The sequence below is a fragment of the Perognathus longimembris genome, chromosome 17 (genome assembly GCF_023159225.1).
Source record: "Perognathus longimembris pacificus isolate PPM17 chromosome 17, ASM2315922v1, whole genome shotgun sequence".
In the NCBI taxonomy this organism is placed as follows: Eukaryota; Metazoa; Chordata; class Mammalia; order Rodentia; family Heteromyidae; genus Perognathus; species Perognathus longimembris.
The window spans coordinates 38,058,366-38,081,672 of NC_063177.1; the positions used below are offsets into that span (position 1 = coordinate 38,058,366).

General features: G+C 41.0%; 2 protein-coding genes across 2 annotated transcripts; both read right to left on the bottom strand.

The window, feature by feature from the left end:
- Positions 1-545: 545 nt before the first annotated feature.
- Positions 546-6,912, bottom strand: Krt25 (keratin 25). The gene is made up of 8 exons (XM_048365594.1): positions 6,420-6,912; positions 5,580-5,662; positions 4,680-4,836; positions 2,942-3,103; positions 2,718-2,843; positions 1,907-2,124; positions 1,004-1,071; positions 546-655 (listed from the first exon to the last, which is right to left on the bottom strand). Exons 1-8 carry the CDS (start codon positions 6,846-6,848, stop codon positions 546-548), a joined length of 1,353 nt encoding a protein of 450 aa, XP_048221551.1. The 5' UTR covers positions 6,849-6,912.
- A 5,652-nt stretch (positions 6,913-12,564) lies between these two features.
- Krt26 (keratin 26) lies at positions 12,565-19,298 on the bottom strand. The gene is made up of 8 exons (XM_048365732.1): positions 18,867-19,298; positions 18,348-18,430; positions 17,815-17,971; positions 17,519-17,680; positions 17,309-17,434; positions 15,794-16,011; positions 14,265-14,332; positions 12,565-12,716 (listed from the first exon to the last, which is right to left on the bottom strand). The coding sequence occupies exons 1-8, from the start codon at positions 19,296-19,298 to the stop codon at positions 12,565-12,567; spliced, it is 1,398 nt and encodes a 465-aa protein (XP_048221689.1).
- Positions 19,299-23,307: the final 4,009 nt, after the last annotated feature.

Consider the following 23,307-nt stretch of genomic DNA (forward strand, 5'->3'; position numbering starts at 1 on the left):
TGTTCTTACCCTATAAGTGTACTTTGTAATAATTCACTTAATAGTTACAACGACTATTTGACAAATGCCTTTATTATTCACATTTACAGATGAAGAATCTGAAATGCACACAGCTATTATAAAAAGAAAATAGGCATTAAAAAGTCAAAGTACACTAGATGAAGACTTTAAATAAAAATTTGTTTATTCCTTCTGATTTTGAGTTATCTGCGAAAAGCCCCATGAAAATCTAGGGGGAAAATCTGATATTTTCTGAAAGTATACCACAAATATAAATATTGTAAAGATAAGACAATGTCACCAGTGATAATTTGCTCAAGGGAGAAGGTTTATTGAATATGAAGTATTGATTATAGAGAGCTGTAGAGTAACCAAGTGAATTATATTTGTGTGTGACATTCTTTCAGATGAAGGGACAGATCTGCTGTTGATTGCCCCAAAACAGAAAAGAACAGAAAGGCCATAGGACAGACATATTCTTAGATTTGTTCATATTCCTAGACACAGATAATGCCTTTTATTTGAGGGAGTTTGGCTGTTCTCTGTTAATTGCTTTGAGATTTCTCTTCCAGGGAGTGGAGCCTAGTGGTAAGGATCTTGCTTCGTTGGTCTACTTCCTCCAGGACTTTCTTAACCACGATGGGCTTGGCTGAATCTGAAAAATTAAAATTTAAAAGGAGATTCTTAGAGTTAAAAAAAAGATAAATAAGAAATTGTATCACTTAACAGAATAATAAGATTTTTAGGCAGAATGGGGTAGGTAGGAAACATGCATACTTAATTTTTTTGGTGAATTTTGTTTACTTAAGTAAAATCATAGTAACGTGACTTTGTTTATAATTAGCATACATTACTAAAGTTAGACATCTAGTACACATACACACTGATGTCTACTATAAATCTTTATTACATCTAGTCTTACCAATCTCAGAGAATATAAAAAAAAGCAGTCTTCACTGGAAATGAGGTAGTATAGCAGAACAATGGAATTTCATTTAATTACCTTTGATTTGACTTCCCACAGTTCCAGCTCCGTAATCTTTAGACTTGTAACTTGCAGACTTGCAAGCCCTGCAAAGACATCACAAATAAGAATTGATTTTTGAGAGAATGCCTTCAGTTCTAGAGCCACTACCAGGCTTTCTTTAGCTCTTTGATGAGAACATAGCCAATGGGTTGCCCAGTTGAAACTGCTTTGTTTTCTGATTAAGAAGTGGTGCTTTCAGCCAGGCAAGTGTGGTAGATGTCTGTAATCCCAGCTCTTGGGTGTCTGGGACTAGAGGGCCTGGAGTTTGAGTTCAGAAAGGAGACCTTGTCTCAACCTCAAGAAAATGGTATATATATATATATATATATATATATATATATATATATATATATATATTTTTTTTTTTTTTTTAAATTTTCATCCCTTAAACAGAGGGCTTGTTGCATTTGGTCTTGTGAAGTGTAGCAAATTCATCTCTGGCCAAATTGTACCATTAACAGTCAGCAATCATGATCACAAATGTAGCTATGTTAGTTCTCAGTCACTTCCTAGGGATCTCTGTTTCAAGCTGGTTTTAGGATAATCATCCTTCAATGTCACTGGGGGGTTGGTCCCATGACTCCAGTGGATACAGAAATCCCAGGATGTGCGAGTCTCTTATAAAACAATGTGATATTTGCATACAGCTCAAAACATCTTTTGTCTGCTGTATAAATAATCATCTCTAGATGACTTACAAATATACCCAATACCATGTACATCCTCTGCCATGAATGTACCTGAATAATAAAAAAGGAAATCTGTACATGTTCAGTATAGATGCATTTATTTACTTTTAGTTATTTTCCTCCTGTGATTGGGTGCCTCCCGATGGAAGGGCTCCATATTGGAATCTTCCACGTAAATGGCTTTACCTACCCCTCATCTCCTCCTATCAACAGGCAGTAGGTCTCGATCTCCTTCTCCAGGTGGACCTTGATGTCCAGTAGTTGCTCGTGCTCCAGCTTCTGGCCCTCGGTCTCGGTCCTGACCTGGTGCAGCTGCTCCTCCAGGGCTCCGATCTGAGCCTGGATCTGGGCCAGCTGCGTGCAGTAGTTGCCCTCCGTCTCTGTCAGGGAGCACTCCAGGGATTGTTTCTGTCAGGGAACAGAACAGAGAACCTGAGGCAGATATACCAACAGGCAGATAGGGCTTTGATATGTGATTTCCTCTTCTCATTAGCTTGGCCACATTTCCCATTACCACGTAGTTAAGGTGATTCTACTGCTTTCTACATAAATGGGCAAATCTTTCTTCATGGCAGAATAGACATGGAAGCTTTGGGTTGCTGTTTTAGCTGATATGCAATCCCATTATTTCCTATTATTTCAGGACTGCTATTAAAAAAAAAATCTGTCGCTGCTACTGGTAGTGGCTCCTACCTCTAACCCTAGCTACTCAGGAGACTGTGATCTGAGGATCTTGGTTTAAAGCCAGCCTGGGCAGGAAAGTCCTTGAGATTCTAACTGCCAGTTAGCCAGCTAAAAAGCCAAAAGAAGAGGTGTAGCTCGAGTGGTAGAATACCAACCTTGAACAAAAAAAAAAAAAAAGCAAGGAAACACACACACACACACACACACACACACACACACACACACGTGCATATCTTTTCATCACCGTTAGGGGCCTTAAAAACCAATGGCATATATCCAGCCTGAACCTAGGAGCTGGTAGCAAACCGCTTGCCTACCGTGGCTAGGAGAGACTGGAGCTCTATTTCCAGGGTTTGCATGGTGCGCTTCATCTCAGTCAGCTCGTTGCGGGCCGAGGTGGTGGCGCCCACGTCCTCTGAGATCTGCTGCTGCAGGGAGGCGCTCTGAAACCATGAGAGTCAGGGAGCAGACGTGAGCGCCCCAGGACCAGCCCCCCGCCCCCCAAAGCACACGGGGCCACGGGGCACGGGACGGCAGGCACCTTTTCGTTGAACCAGGCCTCGGCATCCCTGCGGTTCTGCTCGGCCAGCGCCTCGTACTCGGCCCGCATGTTGTTCAGCAGGACGGTGAGGTCCACGCCGGGCGCCGCGTTCATCTCCACGTTCACGTTGCCGCCCGCCGCGCACTGCAGAACTTGCATCTCCTGCAGGCAGAGAAGGGTTCAGCTCAGCGTGGCAGGCATCCCTGGAAAGTTCTAGACGCTTAGCTTTGGAAGAGCTCTGAGCTGTCTGGCTTTAATTCCCAAGCTGCATGCAGAGCCCTCTTTCTTCCCTCTACATTTTATACTTTCTGCCCATTCACCTTGCCAGGAAAAGGTGGTGGACGCATCAGCATATCATGGGGTAGCCTGTTGCATTCTGGAAGAGTTTGGTGGGCATTTGTTTGTGTTGGGTCAAGGTCTCAATTACAGGAATGCGCTGCTGTGATTGACTCGAAATAGTTTTAATTAATTATTCCAGAGCTTTTCATTACGGCGAGCTGGACTCTTAGCTTTATAACGCCCAGCTCATCAGTTTTAACTCTGTTACCCAGAACAAGTCTTCATTCCTTTGCCAAATGAAAGTCTTTTAAAATACTTAAAGTGAATTGCCCTCTGGCTCTTAAACAAACTATTTGTGACATAAATCTGCATCCTTGTGATGGGCTTCATATCATGAAAGTTCACTGCTCCATGAGCTCTCAATTTGGGTGCATCCCAGAAACAGAGTTTGTATAATTCTGAACAAGTCTGGCCAAATTGTACCATTAACAGTCAGCAATCATGATCACAAATGTAGCTATGTTAGTTCTTAGTCACTTCCTAGGGATCTCTGTTTCAAGCTGGTTTCAGGATAATCATCCTTCAATGTCACTGGGGGGTTGGTCCCATGACTCCAGTGGATACAGAAATCCCAGGATGTGCCAGTCTCTTATAAAACAATGTGATATTTGCTTACAATTCAATCACTTGCTTACAAAAATGTATTGAATGACTTCCATGGACCCTGCACCCATACTTGAACTTGTATAGTCAAATGATTCAAGTGATTTTATTTGCAAGATAGCCTCGTGACTAACCAAGTATCATTCTTAATGTGACTAATCTGCTTTAAGCACTTGATGTAACTTTAGACGTCTCTTAGCTGTTTAACAATATTAAATTCATTTCAAAACGTAAAGACTTCCTTTTTCTTTTCTTTCTTTTTCTTGTAAGGAAAAAGTAGTTCTAAAACAGAGTCCCAGAGATGAAATGGTTGCAATGATCTGATTTTCAGTCTAGCTTCCCAGAGTGACGCCTTATAGAATCATAGATTAATTGCTGTTTCATTTTTCTAGCCATATTTATTAAGATACGTCTTTATGTTAAGCATATATACTTAAAGTGTGTAACTGTTGTATGGTTTTGTTTTCTTTTAAAGGATCCTCTTGAAGTATATTCATTTTATCCAATTAGATGTAATCTGCTAAGTGGACTATTTTAACAGCTTTAATTACATGCCACATACTGATCTTATAACGCTGATTATGTTGGGAAGCAGGATTCTTTTATCTTCTCATGGGAAACTAGATGAGACAACAAGGGTGAATCCATGCAGAGAATTCAACCCAAAGATACACCTGTTTGACAGATCACAGTGGGGCTTTAGACCCCCTTCTTATGTAAGTGGGTTAGTACACTGTCTCCTGTTGGGTGGGCAGGGTGCGCAGAGGGAGAGCCCAAGGAGGCGGGTAACTCTTACCTCTTTGTGGTTCTTCTTGAGGTAAGTCAATTCCTCACTCAGGGTCTCGTACTGAATCTCCAGGTCTGTCCTGCACAGGGTGATTTCATCCAGCACTCTGCGGAGCCCATTGACATCAGCCTCTACGCTCTGATGGAGAGCCAGCTCATTTTCATACCTTGAAAAGTAGATTTTCCAACTTATCTCATGGCTTGAGATAGTTACCAATCAATTATAATGCTAAAACTGTGTGTGTGTGTGTGTGTGTGTGTGTGTGTGTGTGCATGTGTGTGTATGTGTGTGCCCATGCCAGGGCCGAGGCTTGAACTCAGGACCTGGATATATCTCACTTGGCTTTTTTGCTCGAGGCTGGTGCTCTACCACTTGAGCCACACCTCCACTTCTGGTTCTTTTTTTTTTTTTGCTGGTTAATTGGAGATTATAGTCTCATTAACTTTTCTGCCTGAGGTGGTTTTAAACTGTGATAGTCACATCTCAGCCTCCTGAGTAGCTAGGACTACAGTGTGAGCCACCAGTGCAGAGCTGTCTGTAGGATTTTTGAAGTGGTAAATTTGACCATAAGAAACATTTTCAAAATGTATTGTATATAATTATTATTCTTTTATTATTATTCTGGTGTATTGGACAGAAAAAGAAGTAGGTTATGTAAAACACTAGCCTTATGGGCATTCATTAAAACTAGCCAAAATATAGAAAAGTAGTAAGATTCTAGTAATTTTAAATTTGTATTTTAAATAATAAGAGTATTATTATAATCTTATTATAATAAGTTTCCATGTTAAAATATAGAACTTTTCAGTTTGGGAATAAGAATGGGTTACATTTAATGGTAACATTAGGAAAGAAATGAGTCATTTCCTTAATCACCATGAGCTATTTCTGCTCTGTGAGTCTACTTACTTGAGTCTGAAATCATCAGCAGTCAGCCTGGCATTATCGATCTGTAGAACAGCATTAGCATTGCTGGTGGTGGAAGCGATGATCTAAAAATAGGGAGTTTGAGTTTTATTATTTTTTTTTATTTGTTTTGTGCCAGTCCTGGGGCTTGAACTCAGGATCTGGATGCTGTCTGTCCCTGAGTATTTTTGCTCAAGGCTAGCACTCTACCACTTGAGCCACAGTGCCACTTCTAGCTTTTTGGTGGCTAATTGGAGATAAAAATCTCACAGACTTTTCTGCCCCATCTGGCTTTGAACAGTGATCCTCAGATTTCAGCCTCCAGAGTAGTTAGGGTTATAGGTGTGAATCACTGACACCTGGCATGGGTTTGAGGTTTTTATTTTGCCAGTCCTGGGGCTTGAAATAGGGCTTCGGCACTGTCCCTGAGCTTTTTTTACTCAAGGCTAGTAACTCTACCACTTGAGCCACAGCGCCACTTCTGGATTTTTCTGTTTATGTGGTACTGAGGAATCGAACCCAGGGCTTCATGCATGCTAGACAAGCACTCTACCACTAAGCCACATTGCCAGCCCGAGTTTGTTTTTAATGGCAATTTATCACAATGAGTTAAACCCTCCCAAGCTTCTCCCTCCCCAAGACTAGCAAATGGAGATAATAAAAGTCAGTTCAGTTATTAGTGACTTTTTTTTTATCATGATGCTAAGTCAGGCTGCCTGTACTTAGCACTAACTTCCAATGCGAATAAGAAATAATCACAAATAGGGATGATACATGTTTCTAGAATTCCAGTGTCATAAAAACATATGCCCATGCAGGCGATGGCCAAATGTTATTTCTTACCTGGTTTTTAAGATCATCAATGATGGGGAAATATCTACTGTAGTCATGATCAAGGCCCCTGCAAGAGCCGGGTCCAAACTTCTCATACCAGCCCTTGATCTTCTGCTCCAGGTCAGCGTTGGCCTCCTGCAGAGCTTGCACGTTATCCAGGTAGGAGGCCAGGCGGTCGTTGAGGTTCTGCATGGTCACTTTCTCATTGCCGGAGAGGAGGCCGCCCTCATTCACGGTGAAGCCAGCACAAGGGTTGCCTGCCCCTACATTGCCCCCTGAGGAGCTGCCACCGAAGGCACAGGAGAAGCCACTTCCAATGCCTGGGATGCCACAAGCATTTCCAGCTCCAAAGCTGGCGGCTCCTCCAGAGAGCCGGAGTGACCCGGTGCTGGGCCGGGGATAGGATCTGCGGGATCCACTGGAAAGTCGCAGAGACATGGTGATCTCAGGGCAAGCGGGTCACAGATGTGTGTTGGTGAAAGCCAGAGTGGACTGCCTTCTCCCCTCCGCGATGCTGTTTGCCTTTTTATAGACCCTCCCTCGGGTGTTCTATGGGGGAGTTCTGCCTACCTAGAGTAAAACACGGCTTGCCCGCCTCAGCAAGTTAGCATAATTGCACGATTTTCCCTAATGAGTATCTAGCTTTGCTGGGCTCCTTTTCAGTAGGAGGGCAATTGCCTTCGGGTTGGTGGTTATCTGAGAAATGGGTCTGGGTGGAGCGATGGCAGGTTCATGCTTACATTTTAAAAATTGCCAGTGAGTCATTCTTCATTTCCACCCTAAGAAGATAAAGCTCATCAGGCCATCATAGAATAAACAATAACAAAAAAAAAATCTGGCATTGTGGCCTGGGGGCTAGTCACCTAAGTAAGGTAGGTTTCGAAGTTTCCGAGGCTCATTCGGCTTTTATCCTCACAGTTCTTTGGGGATGAGCTGAGAAGAGAAACTGTAATCAGGACTCCTGACCTGGGGTCCTTCAACCGTGAGGCTTTTCGGGTTTATTTTGTTGGCGTTGCCTGTGTTTTGCTTCCTTTTGCCACCGGTTCCAAAGGGAAGTTAACTACCATTTTGGCTGACACATGCAACGTGTTTGTTGACACTTATGATGGGGATAGTTGGCTCCTCTTATTCCTTTGGGTAATTAGGAACGCACCCCCCCAATTATGTTTTGTGGGAATTTGGAAAGACATTAGCCTGTTTCCTGACCCTGCAAAATTTGAAGCAAACCTAGAAGGGATTTATTGGATGTGTGTTTACTTCGTGTAGTTTATTTGGCTTAGGTGAAAGTCCTAAGGAAGGCTAGCTCTTCACTAGGTATGGATAGATATAAGTATTGAAAACTCTATTACGTAGCATGAAAAATGTTCGAGAGCCCCATATTTGTGGTGTCCAACCTGATGTTTTGATACATATAGCATTCTGGTGTGCCTAAATAAAGCTGATTAACATACCCATTACCTCACATAGTTTTGTAGTGAGGACATTTAAAATCCACCCTTTGCAATTTTCAAGCATGAAATACATTGTTGCTAACAATAGTCACCTAATTGTACAATAGACCTCTTGAACTTATTTCTTCCTTCTAATTGAAGTTTTGTACACTTGGACCAATGTCTTTCCCATTCCTTCCCCTGGTGATTAGTGTGATGTTGGATATATATATATATATATATATATATATATATATATGTATGTATGTGTGTATATATATATTTTCAAATATGTATTGACTCTTTGAATGTCTTCTTTTAAGAATTGTCTTTTAAATCAGGTTGCTTTCTTGTTATTGGGCTGTTAGAGTTCCTTACATATTTTGGGGATCAAACCTAACCAGATGTATGGTTCACAAATGTTCCCCTAATATATGGGGTGTCTCTTTACTTTTTAAAATAGTTTCTTTGCTGCGAAAGAAACTTTTTCAGTTTGCATAATCCTATTATTTTCTGCTTTGCTTTTTAGGGTCATAGAAAACATGTTTGTCTAGACCAATATCAAGAAATTTTCCTCTACATTTTTTAGTTTTTCAGATTTTGTGTTTACGTGTTTAATCCATTTTGAGTTAATTTTTGTACCTAGTGTGCAAAAAAGGTCCAATTTCTTTCTTCTACATGTGGTTATCAAATTTTCTCAAGGTTTTTTTTTTTTTTTTTGGCCAGTCCTGGGCCTTGGACTCAGGGCCTGAGCACTGTCCCTGGCTTCTTCCCGCTCAAGGCTAGCACTCTGCCACTTGAGCCACAGCGCCGCTTCTGGCCGTTTTCTGTATATGTGGTGCTGGGGAATCGAACCTAGGGCCTCGGGTATACTGAGGCAGGCACTCTTGCCACTAGGCTATATCCCCAGCCCCTCAAGTTTTTTTTTTAATTGACGAGAGTGCCCATTTTCTATTATATATTCTTAGCAGACTTATTCTAGTCTTATTAAAGACTTATTAATAATAAGTCTTATTAATAATAGAACTAGACTTAATAGAACTAGTCTATTAAGTCTAGTTAAGTCTTATTTTTTTTTAAATGAAGACTGTAAACGCAAGCATGTATTTCTGGGATGTTTATTCTGTTCTGTATACACTCTTTTTTTTTTTCCTTCTGGGCCTTGGACTCAGGGCCTGAGCACTGTCCCTGGCTTCTTTTTACTCAAGGCTAGCATTCTGCCACTTGAGCCACAGAGCCACTTCTGACCATTTTCTATATATGTGGTGCTGGGGAATCAAACCCAGGGATTCATGTATAGGAGGCAAGCACTCTTGCCACTAGGCCATATTCCCAGCCCTGTTTATTCTGTTCTGTAGGTTTCTAGGTGAGTTTTTATACCAGGACCATGATGTTTGGGTTAGTAGATTCTGAGATTAAATGAAGTGATTCATTCAACTTTATTCTTTCTATTCTTTTCTCAGGATCTTTTGTGGTTCCATATGAATTTCTGAGAAAATTGTACTGCAGTTTTTAATTGGAATTGCATAGAATCTGTAGGTCACTGTGGCTATTGTGCATCTTTTAATAATTCTAGTTTTTTGATCTATGGACATGTGATATCTTTCCATTAAGTTTTGGTTTCTTTAATTCCTTTCATATTTTACAGTTGTCAGTGTAAAGATTGTTCACCTCTTTATATTTTTCTTCTATTCTTTTATGTTATTGTTTTTTTTTTTTTTTTTTGGGCCAGTACTGGGCCTTGGACTCAGGGCCTGAGCACCATCCCTGGCTTCTTCCAGCTCAAGGCTAGCACTCTGCCACCTGAGCCACAGCACCCCTTCTGGCCGTTTTCCATATATGTGGTGCTGGGGAATTGAAAGCGAGCTTCAGGTGTAGGAGGCAAGCACTCTTGCCACTAGGCCATATTCCCAGCCCCCTTTTATGTTATTGTTAAAGGGGTTGTTTTCTTGACTTTTTTTTGAGATAATATGTGATTAGTGAGTAGCAATGTTCCTTTCAATTGTTGACTTACAATGTTATTGAATTTATTTATTAGTTCTAATAGACTGTGTGTATGCGTATGTGTGTGCTGGTCCTGGGGCTTGAACTCAGGCCTTAGCTCTGTCTCAGAGCTTTTTTTTTGATCAAGGTTAGTGTTCTATCACTTGAGCCACACATCCACTTTAGTAAATTGAGATAAGAGTATTATAGACTTTCCTGCCCCAGGCCTGCTTAGAACTATGACCCTCAGAGCTCAGACTCTTAAGTAGCTAGGATCACTAGTGTAAGCCACCAGCAACTGGCTAGTTCTTTTTTTTTTTTTTTTTTTGCCAGTCCTGGGCCTTGGACTCAGGGCCTGAGCACTGTCCCTGGCTTCTTCCCGCTCAAGGCTAGCACTCTGCCACTTGAGCCACAGCGCCGCTTCTGGCCGTTTTCTGTATATGTGGTGCTGGGGAATCGAACCTAGGGCCTCGTGTATCCGAGGCAGGCACTCTTGCCACTAGGCCATATCCCCAGCCCGCAACTGGCTAGTTCTAACAAATTTTAATAAAAGTGTTTAGTTCTCTATATATCTTACATAAACAGAGATGATTTGATGTCTTTTCCAGTATGGCTGCCTTTAATTTCTCCTAGGCTAACTGCTCTGGTGAGGACTTCCAGGGCTGTGTTGAATAGAATTAGTGAGAATGGAAACCTTTGCTTTGTTCCTGAGTTTGGAGGCAGACCTTTCAGCTTCTCATTGTTGAGTATGATGTTGACTGAAGGCTTGTCACATATGGTCATGATTATTGTTATTGTTATTATTATTTTGGTGCTAGTATGTGGGCTTGAACACTTGAGCCACACCTCCATGTCCAGCTTTTTGGTGATTAATTGGAGATGAGGGTCTCATGGACTTTCCTGCCTAGACTGGCTTGGAACCACAATTCTCTGATCTCAGTCTCCTGTGTAGCTAGGATTACAGGTGTGAGCCACCAGTGCCTGGCTGAATTTCTGTTTTATATCCTATATGGTATTTCTGATCATTTAGCTGCTTGAATTAAAAAAAAATCCATTCAGCTGTGTTTATTTGTGTTCTTTTAGAAATTCATTCAGGTATTGATATGCATATTTCATTTTATTGATTGTTCTTACAGTCATTCTTTGGAATTCTTTGGGATTTCATCCACGTTCACTGGCATCCATTCTGTGTATTTGAAGACCACTGTTGACTTGTTTTAAAATTTGTCCTGTATTTCTGAATTGGGGTTTGTACATCAAGGCCAAGTTCATTGTTTGGGAGTTTTCGTCACTTGTCTTTCAGTTTGAATGTTCCCAGTGTTCAGGCGGGAGAGCTGAGTGGCAGGATGGAGGTGAACTTTTTCACCATCGGAGAAGGGGTACAGCTGAGTATCCAAACGTTTCACCTGTGTGAGTATCAGGCCTGACCTGTGGCACCACTCAGAACAGCGGAAAACCAACTGGAGTTGGTTGTAGTTCCTAGTGTATAGGCTGGTGCTCTGTGTGGTTTCAGGGAAGGGCTGGTGAAGGGTCAGTTGTGGCCCTTCTTTAATTGCTAGGAGATGCTTCCAACCACACACTGCTGGGCAGCCCATGGCCAGCAGTGGCCCAGAGTTCCCCACATATCCAGTTTGTGCCCCGAGGGGCAGCAAGGGTCAGTGTTAAAGTAAGATTTCTACCCATTTTCTCTACCACTTCCCCTAAAACTTCTATCAATTGTACTGGTATTTGCTTGCTGGTATTCCTGATGGGGGTTCTTCACTCATCATTTTCATTTTTTCTATTCAACTTATGTTGAACATGTACTAGACAGCATGTGAGGAGTATCTAGAGAGTATTGTTGTCCCATAGTAGAAAGAAGCCCATAGTAGAATGCATACTAGTATGCATTGCTACTAGTAGTAGCAAATATAGACTGGCAACAGTTTTAAAATATTTCTATGGAGCATGTGAGAATGAACCGTTCTATGTGTGTGTGCTGGTGCTGGTGCTTGAACTGGAGGCCAGGGCAGTGTCTTTGAGCTTTTTTTGTGTGCTCAAGGCTAGTGTTGTATCACTTGAGCTCTACTTCTGGGTTTTGGGGTTTTTTTTTGGTAGTTAATTGGAGATAAGAGTCTCACAGGCTTTCCTGCCCAGGCTGGCTTTGAACCACAATTCTCAGATCTCAGCTTCCTGAATAGCTAGGATGACAGGCTCGAGACACCAGCAGCGGGTGTAAGGAGTTTATAATTACTGATGGGTGTCATCTTTTACACCCATACAAGCCTAAACCCAAAGCAATTAGGTTCTTTTTGTGGTACCAGTGACATATTTGGGACTAGAGGTAGCGCCAGTGTACTTTCCAGTTTGTCTTAGTATTAATTGAGGTAAATGCAACCCTAAAGTATATTATTTTATTAGCATAGCTTTAATATTGTCACATGGAGATAAACTGTGGAAATGTAAAGGAATCAGATTTGTAAAAACAAAACAAAACAAAACTTGTGACAGGAATTTTTTTAATGGAATGGCAAAAGAAAAAAAGAAGGCCCAAAAAGTAAAAGAAAAAATGAACGAGGCAGAGTGAACGGTGTTTCCTCCTCTTGAAAGGATTGCATGCAAAAATCCATGAGAAAAGTAAAAAGGAAATCAGACTGTAGTCCTATGATATTTAAGTACAGAGTGAATAATTTCCTTGAGTGAGTTGAGCAATGGGATGTGGTAAAGGCAGCTTGCATGGCTTTAAAATAACCTTTCCCCCTTTAGGGTGCTTTAGTAGGTATCCGTTGCTCCATTGTAATGTTGCTTATTTTAGAAGATTTTTCTTCCACTGAATGAACTCTCAGTGAAAGGACACTGCCCAGTTGATCTAGTTCTTCAACCACTGTCTTGACAAAAGATTCTTCTGTTGAGTCTAGAATAAAATAAAGTGCAGTGATCATTTGTAACAAGTCAAAAGGTATTTAGTCATCGTAAGTATGCTTTTTAAAATCATCTGTGCATTTGCAGAAAATGGAAACAAAATACTGTATCTGAATTCAACATTTAACAAGACCTGGAACTATCTATTTTTTTTTTGTCAGTCTTGGGGCTTGAACTCAGGGCCTGAGCACTGTCCCTGGCTTTCTTTTGCTCAAGGCTAGCACTCTGCCACTTGAGCCACATTATCACTTTTGGCTTTTTCTGTGTATGTGGTGCTGAGGAATTGAACCCAGGGATTCATGCATGCTAGGCAAGCACTCTACCACTAAGCCACATTCCCAGCCAGACTATCTATTTAAAAAAAAATAGGGCTGGGAATATGGCCTAGTGGTAATAACGCTTGCCTTGTATACATGAAGCCCTGGGTTTGATTCCCCAGCATCACATACATAGAAAATGGCCAAAAGTGGCGCTGTGGCTCAAGTGGCAGAGTGCTATCCTTGAGCAAAAAGAAGCCAGGGACAGTGCTCAGGCCCTGAGTCCAAGCCCCAGGACTGGCAAAAAAATAATAATAATAAATTAAAATAAGTCTCTTATGGGGCTGGGAATATGGCCTAGTGGCAAAAGTGCTTGCCTCATATACATGAAGCCCTGGGTTCAATTCCCCGGCACCACATATATAGAAAATGGCCAGAAGTGGCGCTGTGGCTCAAGTAGCAGAGTGCTAGCCTTGAGCAAAAAGAAGCCAAGGACAGTGCTGGGGCTCTGAGTCCAAGGCCCAGGACTGGAAAAAAAAAAAAAATATATATATATATATATATATATATATGTTTATCACTTTTTTTTTAAAGTGTAATGGGTGTTTGGAGGCACAAATGAAATCTGAATTAAAACAACCCACGCATTGGGTAGGAACAGGCTTGAAGTATGTTCTGTTTTAAATACTAGCTTTCCTATTTTGTGGTTTAGAGTTACTCTTTTATCAAAGCATTGAATCAATGAAAGACAATATGTTTCAGGTAAGCAAGATGTTGGGGATTGAGTTTTCTTCCCCCTACCCCAATAATTTGATCACAGCCATTCTATAGAGAGATAAAATACAAATGTTAAGAATTGTCATGCCAGGCATTGGTGGCTCACACCTGTAATCCTAGCTACTCAAGAGGCTGAGATCTGACAGAGGATCATGGTTTGAAGCTAGCCCAGGCAGGAAAGTCCAGGTGACTCTTATCTCCCATTAACTACCACGAAAGCTGGAAGTAAAGATGTGTCAAGTGGTAAAGTGCCAGCTTTGAATGGAAAAGCTAATCAAGAGTGCTAGGTCCTAAGTTCAAGGTCTAGTACAGAGACAGACACAGACACAGACACAGACACAGACACACACACACACACACACACAAATTGTCATAATATCCTTGTATGTCTTCATTCACTAGAATGAAACTTAGAACAAATTTTATTTAGTTAACAAATAAATGGCTTATTTAATAAAAACTGAAATAATTTAAAAGAATGATATCCAGTAAAAAGCTTTCTATACCTTTGATTTGATTTGCAGAATTTGCAGGCTTGCTGTCTTTTGATTTGTGACATGTAGATTCACTTTTTCTGTGAAGAAAAAGAGTAAATTGTTCTATTTTTTCTTTTAATAAGGAGCTAAAAATATGAAATGGAAACAAGAATTTTAGAGTTCTCCTTTCAGTAGGATTTAAATTCATCTATGTTTAAGAGACAGCAGTAAACTTTTCACAGTTTCAGAAGATCAGAAATTTCCTACAACCAAATGTTATTTCATCTAGCAGTCTGGCAACTTCAGGCTCTCAATTCTCACTTTTTGTTCATCTGTCCAGTGAAAAGTTTAGAGTGTCTATTCCTTTGGAGGTAGGGCTAGCTAGGCACTGGAGCAGGTATAGCGCAAAGAAATACAAGTAGTTTACTACAATGCTTTCCTGGAAAGTAAGCATTGATGTAAAGACTGTGAAGGATACTTTGTACTGAGAAGGGAGCCTTCCTTGTTGTGTCTTTTAGGAAAAGTTGTAGAGGGGTCATCCTAGTCTCAGAGCACAGAGCTGTTATCTATGTGTCCTGTGACCATGGAAACCATGTCACTATAGCCCTTGATACTGAGTACCTTTCATACAAAAGCTATTGCCAGAGCACATTGCTTGCAATGAGCCACTGTGGTTGAGAGCAGTTAAGAAAATGGTTTTGGTATTATCCAAACTTTACCAATGAGGAAACTAGTTCAAAAGAGTTAAACCATATGCTTAAATTTACCCATTGTGTGATTCATACCAGCACTATACTTTCTAGGGCTTTTTTTTTTTTTTTTTGCTCTTGGCTGACAAACCATGGTGCCTCTCCAATGACATCTTTGTAATCATCATTGCTCAACTTTGATAGAGGGTGTGTGTAGGGCAACTTGTAAAGTAATAAGTAGGTTATTATCTGGGATGTGCTTAAGCTAGGTGCTGGTGGCTCACACCTGCAATCCTGGCAAGTCAGAAGGCTGAGATCTGAGCAAGGATCTCAGTTTGAAATCAACTGGTTAGGAAAGTCTGTGAGACCAGGATTTCTAATTAACCACCCCAAAGCTCAAAAGTGGGGCTGTGGGATCAAATGGGAGGGCATTAGCTTTGAGTGAAGAAGCTAAGGGACAGCACTGTTCCCTGGAGTTCAAGCACCAGTACTTGTGCGTGTGTGTGCGTGCGTGTGCGCATACACACAATTTGTTTAAACATAAATGATAGAAAACAAGTTTTTCTCTGGATTGAACTACTAGGATTAATTATTATGTACTTAATTGTCCTTTATATCACAATACACACAAATAGTTTACCTACTTAGAACTTTGGCTTTCAAATCTGTCTCTTTTCTTTTTTTTTTAAATCTGTCTCTTTTCATTTCACTTGGATGAAATACTGTATACAACTGAAGATATCAAAGAATATAACTGAAGATATCTAAGAATATAACCTTTAGTAAATTTCAGGATGTAATAGTGGTATAATATACAGAGAAAGACTTTGTCCTTGTGAGGTTATTTTCCCCCCACAAATCATTATTTACCTTTCTTCTCCATCCAGTAAGTTGCAATATGTTTCAATTTCTTTTTCCAAAAATATTTTGATATCAAGAAGCTGATCATACTCCAGCTTCTGGCCTTCTGTTTCTGTGCGGATCTGTTGTAATTGCTCTTCCTTCATGCCAATCTGATCCTGGATTTGTTGGAGTTGAACACAGTAATTTCTTTCAGTCTCAGCCAAGGAACATTCATAGGACTGTTTCTGAAAGAAGGAAGGAAAGAAAGAATGACATGTTTTTATTTTCAAGATTCCCAAGGCAGAAAGAAATCTTTGGATAGGGCCCAAGTACCTTCAATTGAAAAATAAAAATTAAAATATTTTAAAAATCCTCTATTAAAATGTCATTTTTCAAGTTTTGGCATCAGTGAGTTAGAATTAGTGTTTATGGACAAAATCCTTGATATTTATGATACTTTATATTTTTAGTCATTTTATATTTTTATATATGTTTATGTATTTTAGTTACTGTACTTAGTGTTACAGTATATATTTTAAGCTGCCAGTGGCTCATACCTATAATCCAAGCTACTCAGAAGGCTGAGATCTGAGAATCATTGTTCAAAGCCAGCCTAAGTGGACAAATCAGAGACTCTTAATCTCCAACTAACCAGCAAAAAGTTGGAGAGGAAAGTTGAGCAGGAAGAGCCAAGAAGAGCTCAAGGTCCTGAATACAAGCCCCAGTACTGGCAAAAAAAGTTTAAAAAAGAATAAATGAGATATGTGTTATATCTTTCATATATAATGTATTATATTTATTTACATATGTACTTATTTATCCATACACACATGCTGCTATGGTTGGATCACTCTCCCCACCCCGCCGCCTGCCCCAAGGGTTTGTATACCGGAAAGTTGGTCTTAGTAGTGAGACTAAGAAGTGCTAGGAGCCAGACTCTGGTGGCTCAGTCCTGTAATCTTAGCTACTCAGGAGGCTGAGAGTTGAGGATTGTGGTTCAAAGCCAGCCCAGGCAGGAAAGTCCATGAGAGTTGTATTTCCAACTAACCATCAGGAAACTGGAAGTAGCACTGTGGCTTAAACTGGTAGAGCACTAGCCTTGAGCAAAAGAGCTCAGGGACAGGACTCAGGCCCTGAGCTCAAGCCCCACAACAGACCAAAAACAACAACAACAACAAAAACGTGCTGGGATCTTTAAAAGGTGAAGCTTAATGGGAAATAATTAAGCCATTGAGGGTGTTGCTCTTGGAAGAAATTGTTAATAGTTCCCCTGAAAGGGTTGTTACAAAACAGTGGTTTTCTCCCAACCCCTACATAGTCTAACTTCCTGTCCTTCCACTTGCTCTCTTTCATCTGCATGTGTCTCCACCATAATACCATCCAGCATGATGTGGTGGTGCCAGGTTGTTTGGATTTTCAGTATCCAAAACTGTGGGCTAAATAGACCTCTTTTCTTTATAAAGTACCCAGTCCCACGCGTTTTTGTCATAGTGATAGCAGATGGACTGACAGGTGCTCCGTTCGGTGGCAGCTTCTACATACCATAGCCATGAGGGACTGAAGTTCTATTTCCAGGGTTTGCAGGTTGCGTTTCAGTTCTGTCACTTCACATCTGGCCGCTGTGACTGCCCCTGAGTCATCTGAGATCTGCTGTCGCAGGGATGTGCTCTGAATCAGAATTGTCAGAAGGGTTAGTGTCCGGCTTGATTATCTACTAAACAAGGTTGGCCTGTGTGAGCCCCACAGTCACACCTTCTCATGAAAGGAGGCCTCTGCATCTCTGCAGTTCTGCTCGGCCAGGTCCTCGTACTCAGCCCTCATGTTGTTCAACAGAGCAGTGAGGTTCACTCCTGGGACTGCATTCATCTCCACATTTACGTTCCCTCCAGAGGCATATTGTAGGACTTCCATTTCCTGGAAAGTGGTCAGCATTAGTTAATACTCGAGGGAGGATTTTTTTTTTTTGATTGATATTCATCCCTGCAATGGAAGGTGAGGAAGGAAGCCAGATATTATGTACAAAGCCATGATGTAGCCTGCCTTCTTACCTCCTTGTGGTTCTTGTGGAGATAGGTCAGTTCCTCACTGAGGGCTTCACACTGCATCTCCAAGTCTGTTGTGCAAAGGCTCAGCTCCTCCAACACTTGGCGAAGACCGTTGGTGTCGGCCTCAACGCCCTGGTGCAAAGCCAGCTCGTTTTCGTACCTTAAACACCATAAAGTGCTTAAGAATTTCTATCATAAACTGGTGCAAGGCAAAACTTGTAAAGACATTTCCTGATGTTTCTTACAAGGACAAACTGGTGAGATAATTTGAGAAACCTACTGGTTTATGCATATTATCCTATAGGTGTCCTTTGGTTAGAGCTGATTTTTGTCATCCAATGTATTGAACAGTTGAATGAAGTATTGCTAGGTTTAACAAGTTGGTGATAGCTCTTTACTTAGAAAGGTCTGCAAAATTGGATTTCTTTTTGTGGACTCATTTTGTTAGCACATGTTGAGGTTTAAAAGGAAAAGATAAGTTCTTTAGCTGCAGTATTTTATGTCTATGAACATCGTGAACGACGATTTGAACCTACTTCATCCTGAAGTCATCGGCGGTCAGTCTAGTGTTGTCATTTTGTAGAATAATTCTGGCATTGTCAGAGGTTGCAGAAATAATCTAAACAGGGTAGATTGTACACAATGTGAAATAAGCAAAGTCAGAGGACCCTCCAGATTTCAGAATGATTCCATGGCAAACATCTGTATTAGTATATATTTTTTCTAAGTTAAATGAACTCTAGATTTTCCTCAGATAACAGTTGTCCTGAGTTTAAATGTCACATGGTCTCTGCCCCCTCTCCACCTTTCTTTATTTGTGCCTGTACTGGGGCTTGAACTCAGGGCCTCTCCCCATCCCTTGGCTTTTTTTTTGCTCAAGGCTAGCAATGTACTGCTTGAGCCATAGCTTGAGCTCTTTTTGCTGATTAATTGGAGATAAGAGGCTCATGGACTTTTGGGCTGGCTTCAAACCACAATCCTCAGACCTCAGACTCCCCAGGAGCTGGGATGATAGGTGTGAGCTATCAGTGTCCTCCTCAAGTCTTATTTCTTACCTGTTTTTTCAAGTCTTCAATGATTGGGAAATACATGCTGTAGTCATGATCAAGTCCCCGGCAACAGCCAGGCCCGTATTTCTCATACCAACCCTTGATCTTCAGCTCCAGCTCGGCGTTGGCCTTCTGCAGGGCACTCACGTGGTCCAGGTACAAGGCCAGGCGGTCATTGAGGTTCTGCATGGTCATCTTCTCGTTCCCAGAGAGGAGGCCAGCCTCATTCCCAAGAAAACCAGTGCCATTTCCTGATGCCCCATTAGGGCTGCAGCTTCCCCCAGAAGAAATGCCTGCAAGGGTGCAAGAATAGCTGCCTCCTGCTCCCGACCCAACACTCATGCCGCCGGCCACAAAGCTGGTCTCTCCACGAGACAGCCGGACAGACTCAGCCCGTGAGCTTATCCGCCTGGATCCACCAGAAAGCCGAAAAGACATGGCGAAAGCTCAGCCAGCGTCTCTTTCCCAGACTGGTACAGAGCCAAGGCCACTTTGCTCAGAGTGCGGCTCCAGTGGCCTTTTTATAGTATCTAGAAGTCCTTGCAATCCACCCGAGCCCACCTGTAATAAAGCACTGCTTGCATCCTAATTGTTGTTTTCACCATTGGGTGATTTTTTTTATAGTGTCCAGTAGATGACAAGATGACACGGGGGCATATTTTATATATGAAAAAGGTACCAGGTAGAGTCAGACTAAATCATAGCTTCAAAGTCCTAGGAATATTAAATCATAGCACACAGACTGCAGAGACCATAATTTACTTTTACAGAAATCTCCCTTCCTTCCTTCCTTCTTTTTTCCTCCCTCCCTTCCTTCCTTCCTTCTTTCTCTCCTTCCTTCCTTCCTTCCTTCCTTCCTTCCTTCCTTCCTTCCTTCCTTCCTCCCTCCCTTCCTTCCTTCCTTCTTTCTTTTCTTCATTCCTTCCTTCTTTCCTTCCTTCCTTCCCTCATTCCTTCCTTCTGTAATGCAGATTGTCCTTGAACTCCCCATCTTAGCTGTCCAAGTACTGGGAGTACAGGTATGCATTATATCTGGCTTTGTACATCTTTCTGGCCTCAGGAATAGAGTCTAGATTTCCTGCCCATCCAACAAAGAATTAATTATTCAGGTGAGAAACATTCACTATACTTGTACTGCATATATTCACAAGTTTCTTCATTATACTTTAATGAGGTTTTTTAAAAACTGAAATTAGGGGCTGGGAATATGGCCTAGTGGCAAGAGAGCTTGCCTCCTATACAAGAAGCCCTGGGTTCGATTCCCCAGCACCACATATACAGAAAATGGCCAGAAGTGGTGCTGTGGCTCAAGTGGCAGAGTGCTAGCCTTGAGCAAAAAAGGAAGCCAGGGACAGTGCTCAGGCCCCGAGTTCATGGCCCAGGACTGGCCAAAAATATATATATATATAAATAAATAAATAAAAATAAAAACTGAAATCAGATACTCAATATCCAGTGATCTTTCAAGAGTAGGGGTTTTTGAATTGATTTTTTAAAAAAGATGTTGGAAACAAATAATAGCATTCCTGCAGTCACTTGCTTATCCATCTCACTACGAGTCAGGAATACATGGTGCCAATATGTATTGAGATTTCTTGATTCTGTAGTTCTTTAGTTTACATGGATGTATTTGAAACATTTTGAGTTGTTTTGAGACATAAGCTTGATACTGACCAGTGGGACTTGAAAAATCTTGAGAGAGATGTTTTCATCATGACCTGAAAATCCCTCACTGTGGTACCTATGTTAGTTGTCATAGGGAAGAAGATGTTTTTTTCTTTTGCCTTGATGCCCTTGGGCAATTAACCAGTCTCCTTGTGGCTTGCCCCTATGAAGTAAACATCCACAGCCTCACCTGAAGACTCCATGTCATCAGTGGCTCCCATAATGAATCACTTATAAGACAGTCTGAAGGGCACAGATGTTTTGCAAATGCTAATTATTTATATTATTATAATGAAGTGGATATGTCAGACAGGGTCAGGTCTCTATCACTTACAATGGTAACAAATTGAATTGGTCAACTAATTACAGGTTTAGTGGTGAAGCAGTAATTTTTTTTTCCTGAATGTGATTTTCCAATGTTGTGGATATTGAATATATTGAGAAATATCCAATGTTATTGTCAATAGAAGACATGGATTATCTGGTGGATTTGACTGCATGTATTTTACCTGACCATGAATATAAAAAAAATTAATATGAGAGTAAGTCAGACCACCAACTCATATTTGAATAGTGCATGAATGAGATGAGATTCATCTTGTATTTAGAGACTTAATACTGATTTTTGTGGTGACCTGGTCAAAATTTTAATCTTTTCTCCATAGTGCGCATGGAAAAACAGAACAGAACGAAACAAGAAAAGCAAAATGTATTGTCAGTATGATAGTTTATAAGGTTTGAGGTTTTTTTTTTAAAGATAGGAAGTATATATGAGGTTGCAAAGTATTATTAGCATTATCTATTTATCTCCAGGTAGTTTATAAATACTAATTAACTTCACATCTTTTGCAAAATAAGTTAAGCATATGTTATTAGCACCATTTTGGAGATGTGTTGGCTCCCAGACGAAAATGGCCACATAGACCACAGACGGCTCCTCCTCCATCAAAGCAGGCCTGGGACACAGGGTGCTTAACTCCTTCCCAAAGGTCATCCTTACTGACTCATCAGGCAAGTCTCCTGGATCCTCTTAATCACAAGTTTTCTCTCCACAGACACTTACTTTAAAAAGTTTAGGTACAGGCTGGAATGTGACTTAGTGGTAGAGTGTTTGCCTAGCATGCATGAAGCCCTAGGTTCGATTCCTCAGCACCACTTATACAGAAAAAGCCGGAAGTGGCTTGAGCAGAAAGAAGCCAGGGATGGTGTTCAGGCCCTGAGTTCAAGCTCCAAGACTGGCAAGAAAAAAAAAAAAAAGAAAAAAGTTTAGGTATACTTTAGCCCTTTTTGGAAGTAGAGGATAGATTTCCCGGGCCACTTTGCTCTAGATGTTTATTCTGGGAGAGTAGTTATTTTATTCATGGTAAGAAAGCAGTATCCAGCAACTTATTCATCTTTTCTTTTTTTTTTTTTGAGAATCCACAAGGTATTAGAATGTTACGGAATGTGCCTATTATAGGTCTTTAGAGTCATCAAATAGAATGGGCCTTGAAGTTTAGCTGCGTCACTGTCTCCTTATTTCAGGATGCAGTTTTTCATGATGTCATCTTACTCTAATGACTATGTTAATTTTCCCCTCAATGAATTTAGGATTTAGTTTCAAAAACGCTGTTGCTTAAAATTCACACTCTAACTTTTTGTTAGTCAAGCATACAAAGGGTTTTTCTAGAATTCAAATGAGGTTTTCTCACTAGATTGCTATATATTATTTTTGAGACAAGAATCTTATTATGTGACAGTGTCTTAGTATGTAACCCAGCCTAACCTTGAACTCAATATGATCCCAAGCTGGTTTCAAACTCATGTTCCCCCTATCTCTGCCTCTCAAGTGCTGGAAAGGATTCCTAGTTAGATTTATTTCCTTGGAGAATCAGATTCTAGTATGCTGATTCTCACCAAATGGCTCTCCTGGTTTGGGAAGGAGACTGGTGGCTCTGTTAACCTCAGATCGATGAAAGGTCAGGAAGTTCTCACCAGAACAGTATTATTATGTCATGCTCATGTCCCCAGACTCGAGGTCAGATTTACTGGGTTCTAAATACTTCCTCTTATGAGCTGCAGCACTTATGTGATAAAAATAAGTTTGGTTGAAGCACCTGTTAAACTCTCCTTCAAAAAGTAAACTAAATACTTTGTACTGTGAAGCTGTCGGGTGAGCATTTCTTTCTGATTTTGAATGAACCTATTGGGTAGGAGGACTAGTTAATTCGATAATGAAGTGAGAAAGTAGGTATGTGCTTGAGGTTCACTTGGGTGGTTTGAAGTGTGTGTGAGGAAGAGTGGAGGGAAGAGCCGGAGAGTGAGTGTTCTGCCGACTTCCGTGGTAGATGCTGGCTCCCGAGGAAAAGCAAGCTGTCCCTGATGTGGGTCAGTCAGTGCAGGGACCACATTCGTTCCCCCTCAAATAAGCCACGGAAGGAGTTTCTGCTGTGTTTCTACCTCCTCCATGAGTCTTTTAAACCAGGGGTCAGAGAAACAAATTCATTGATGACACAGGCTGAGTACAATCTCACAATTCTATCTAACTTGAGAAAGACATTGCTGGGCAGCCATGGGTGTGAAAATCTGAACAATGTCATTGTAAATCTCCATCCTTATGGCAGAGTGACTAAAATCATGACGTAAGGCTCAAATGAATTCTCTGTGCTTCCCATGTCTTTCTCCTTCTCTTTTCAAAAGGAAGCCTTTATAAGGCCTGGGAGCACCTGCCTAGCAAGTGTGAGGTTCCGAGTTCCCTCCCCAGCATTGGTCATATAGAGCATTTTGTGTGTTCATGGTGTTT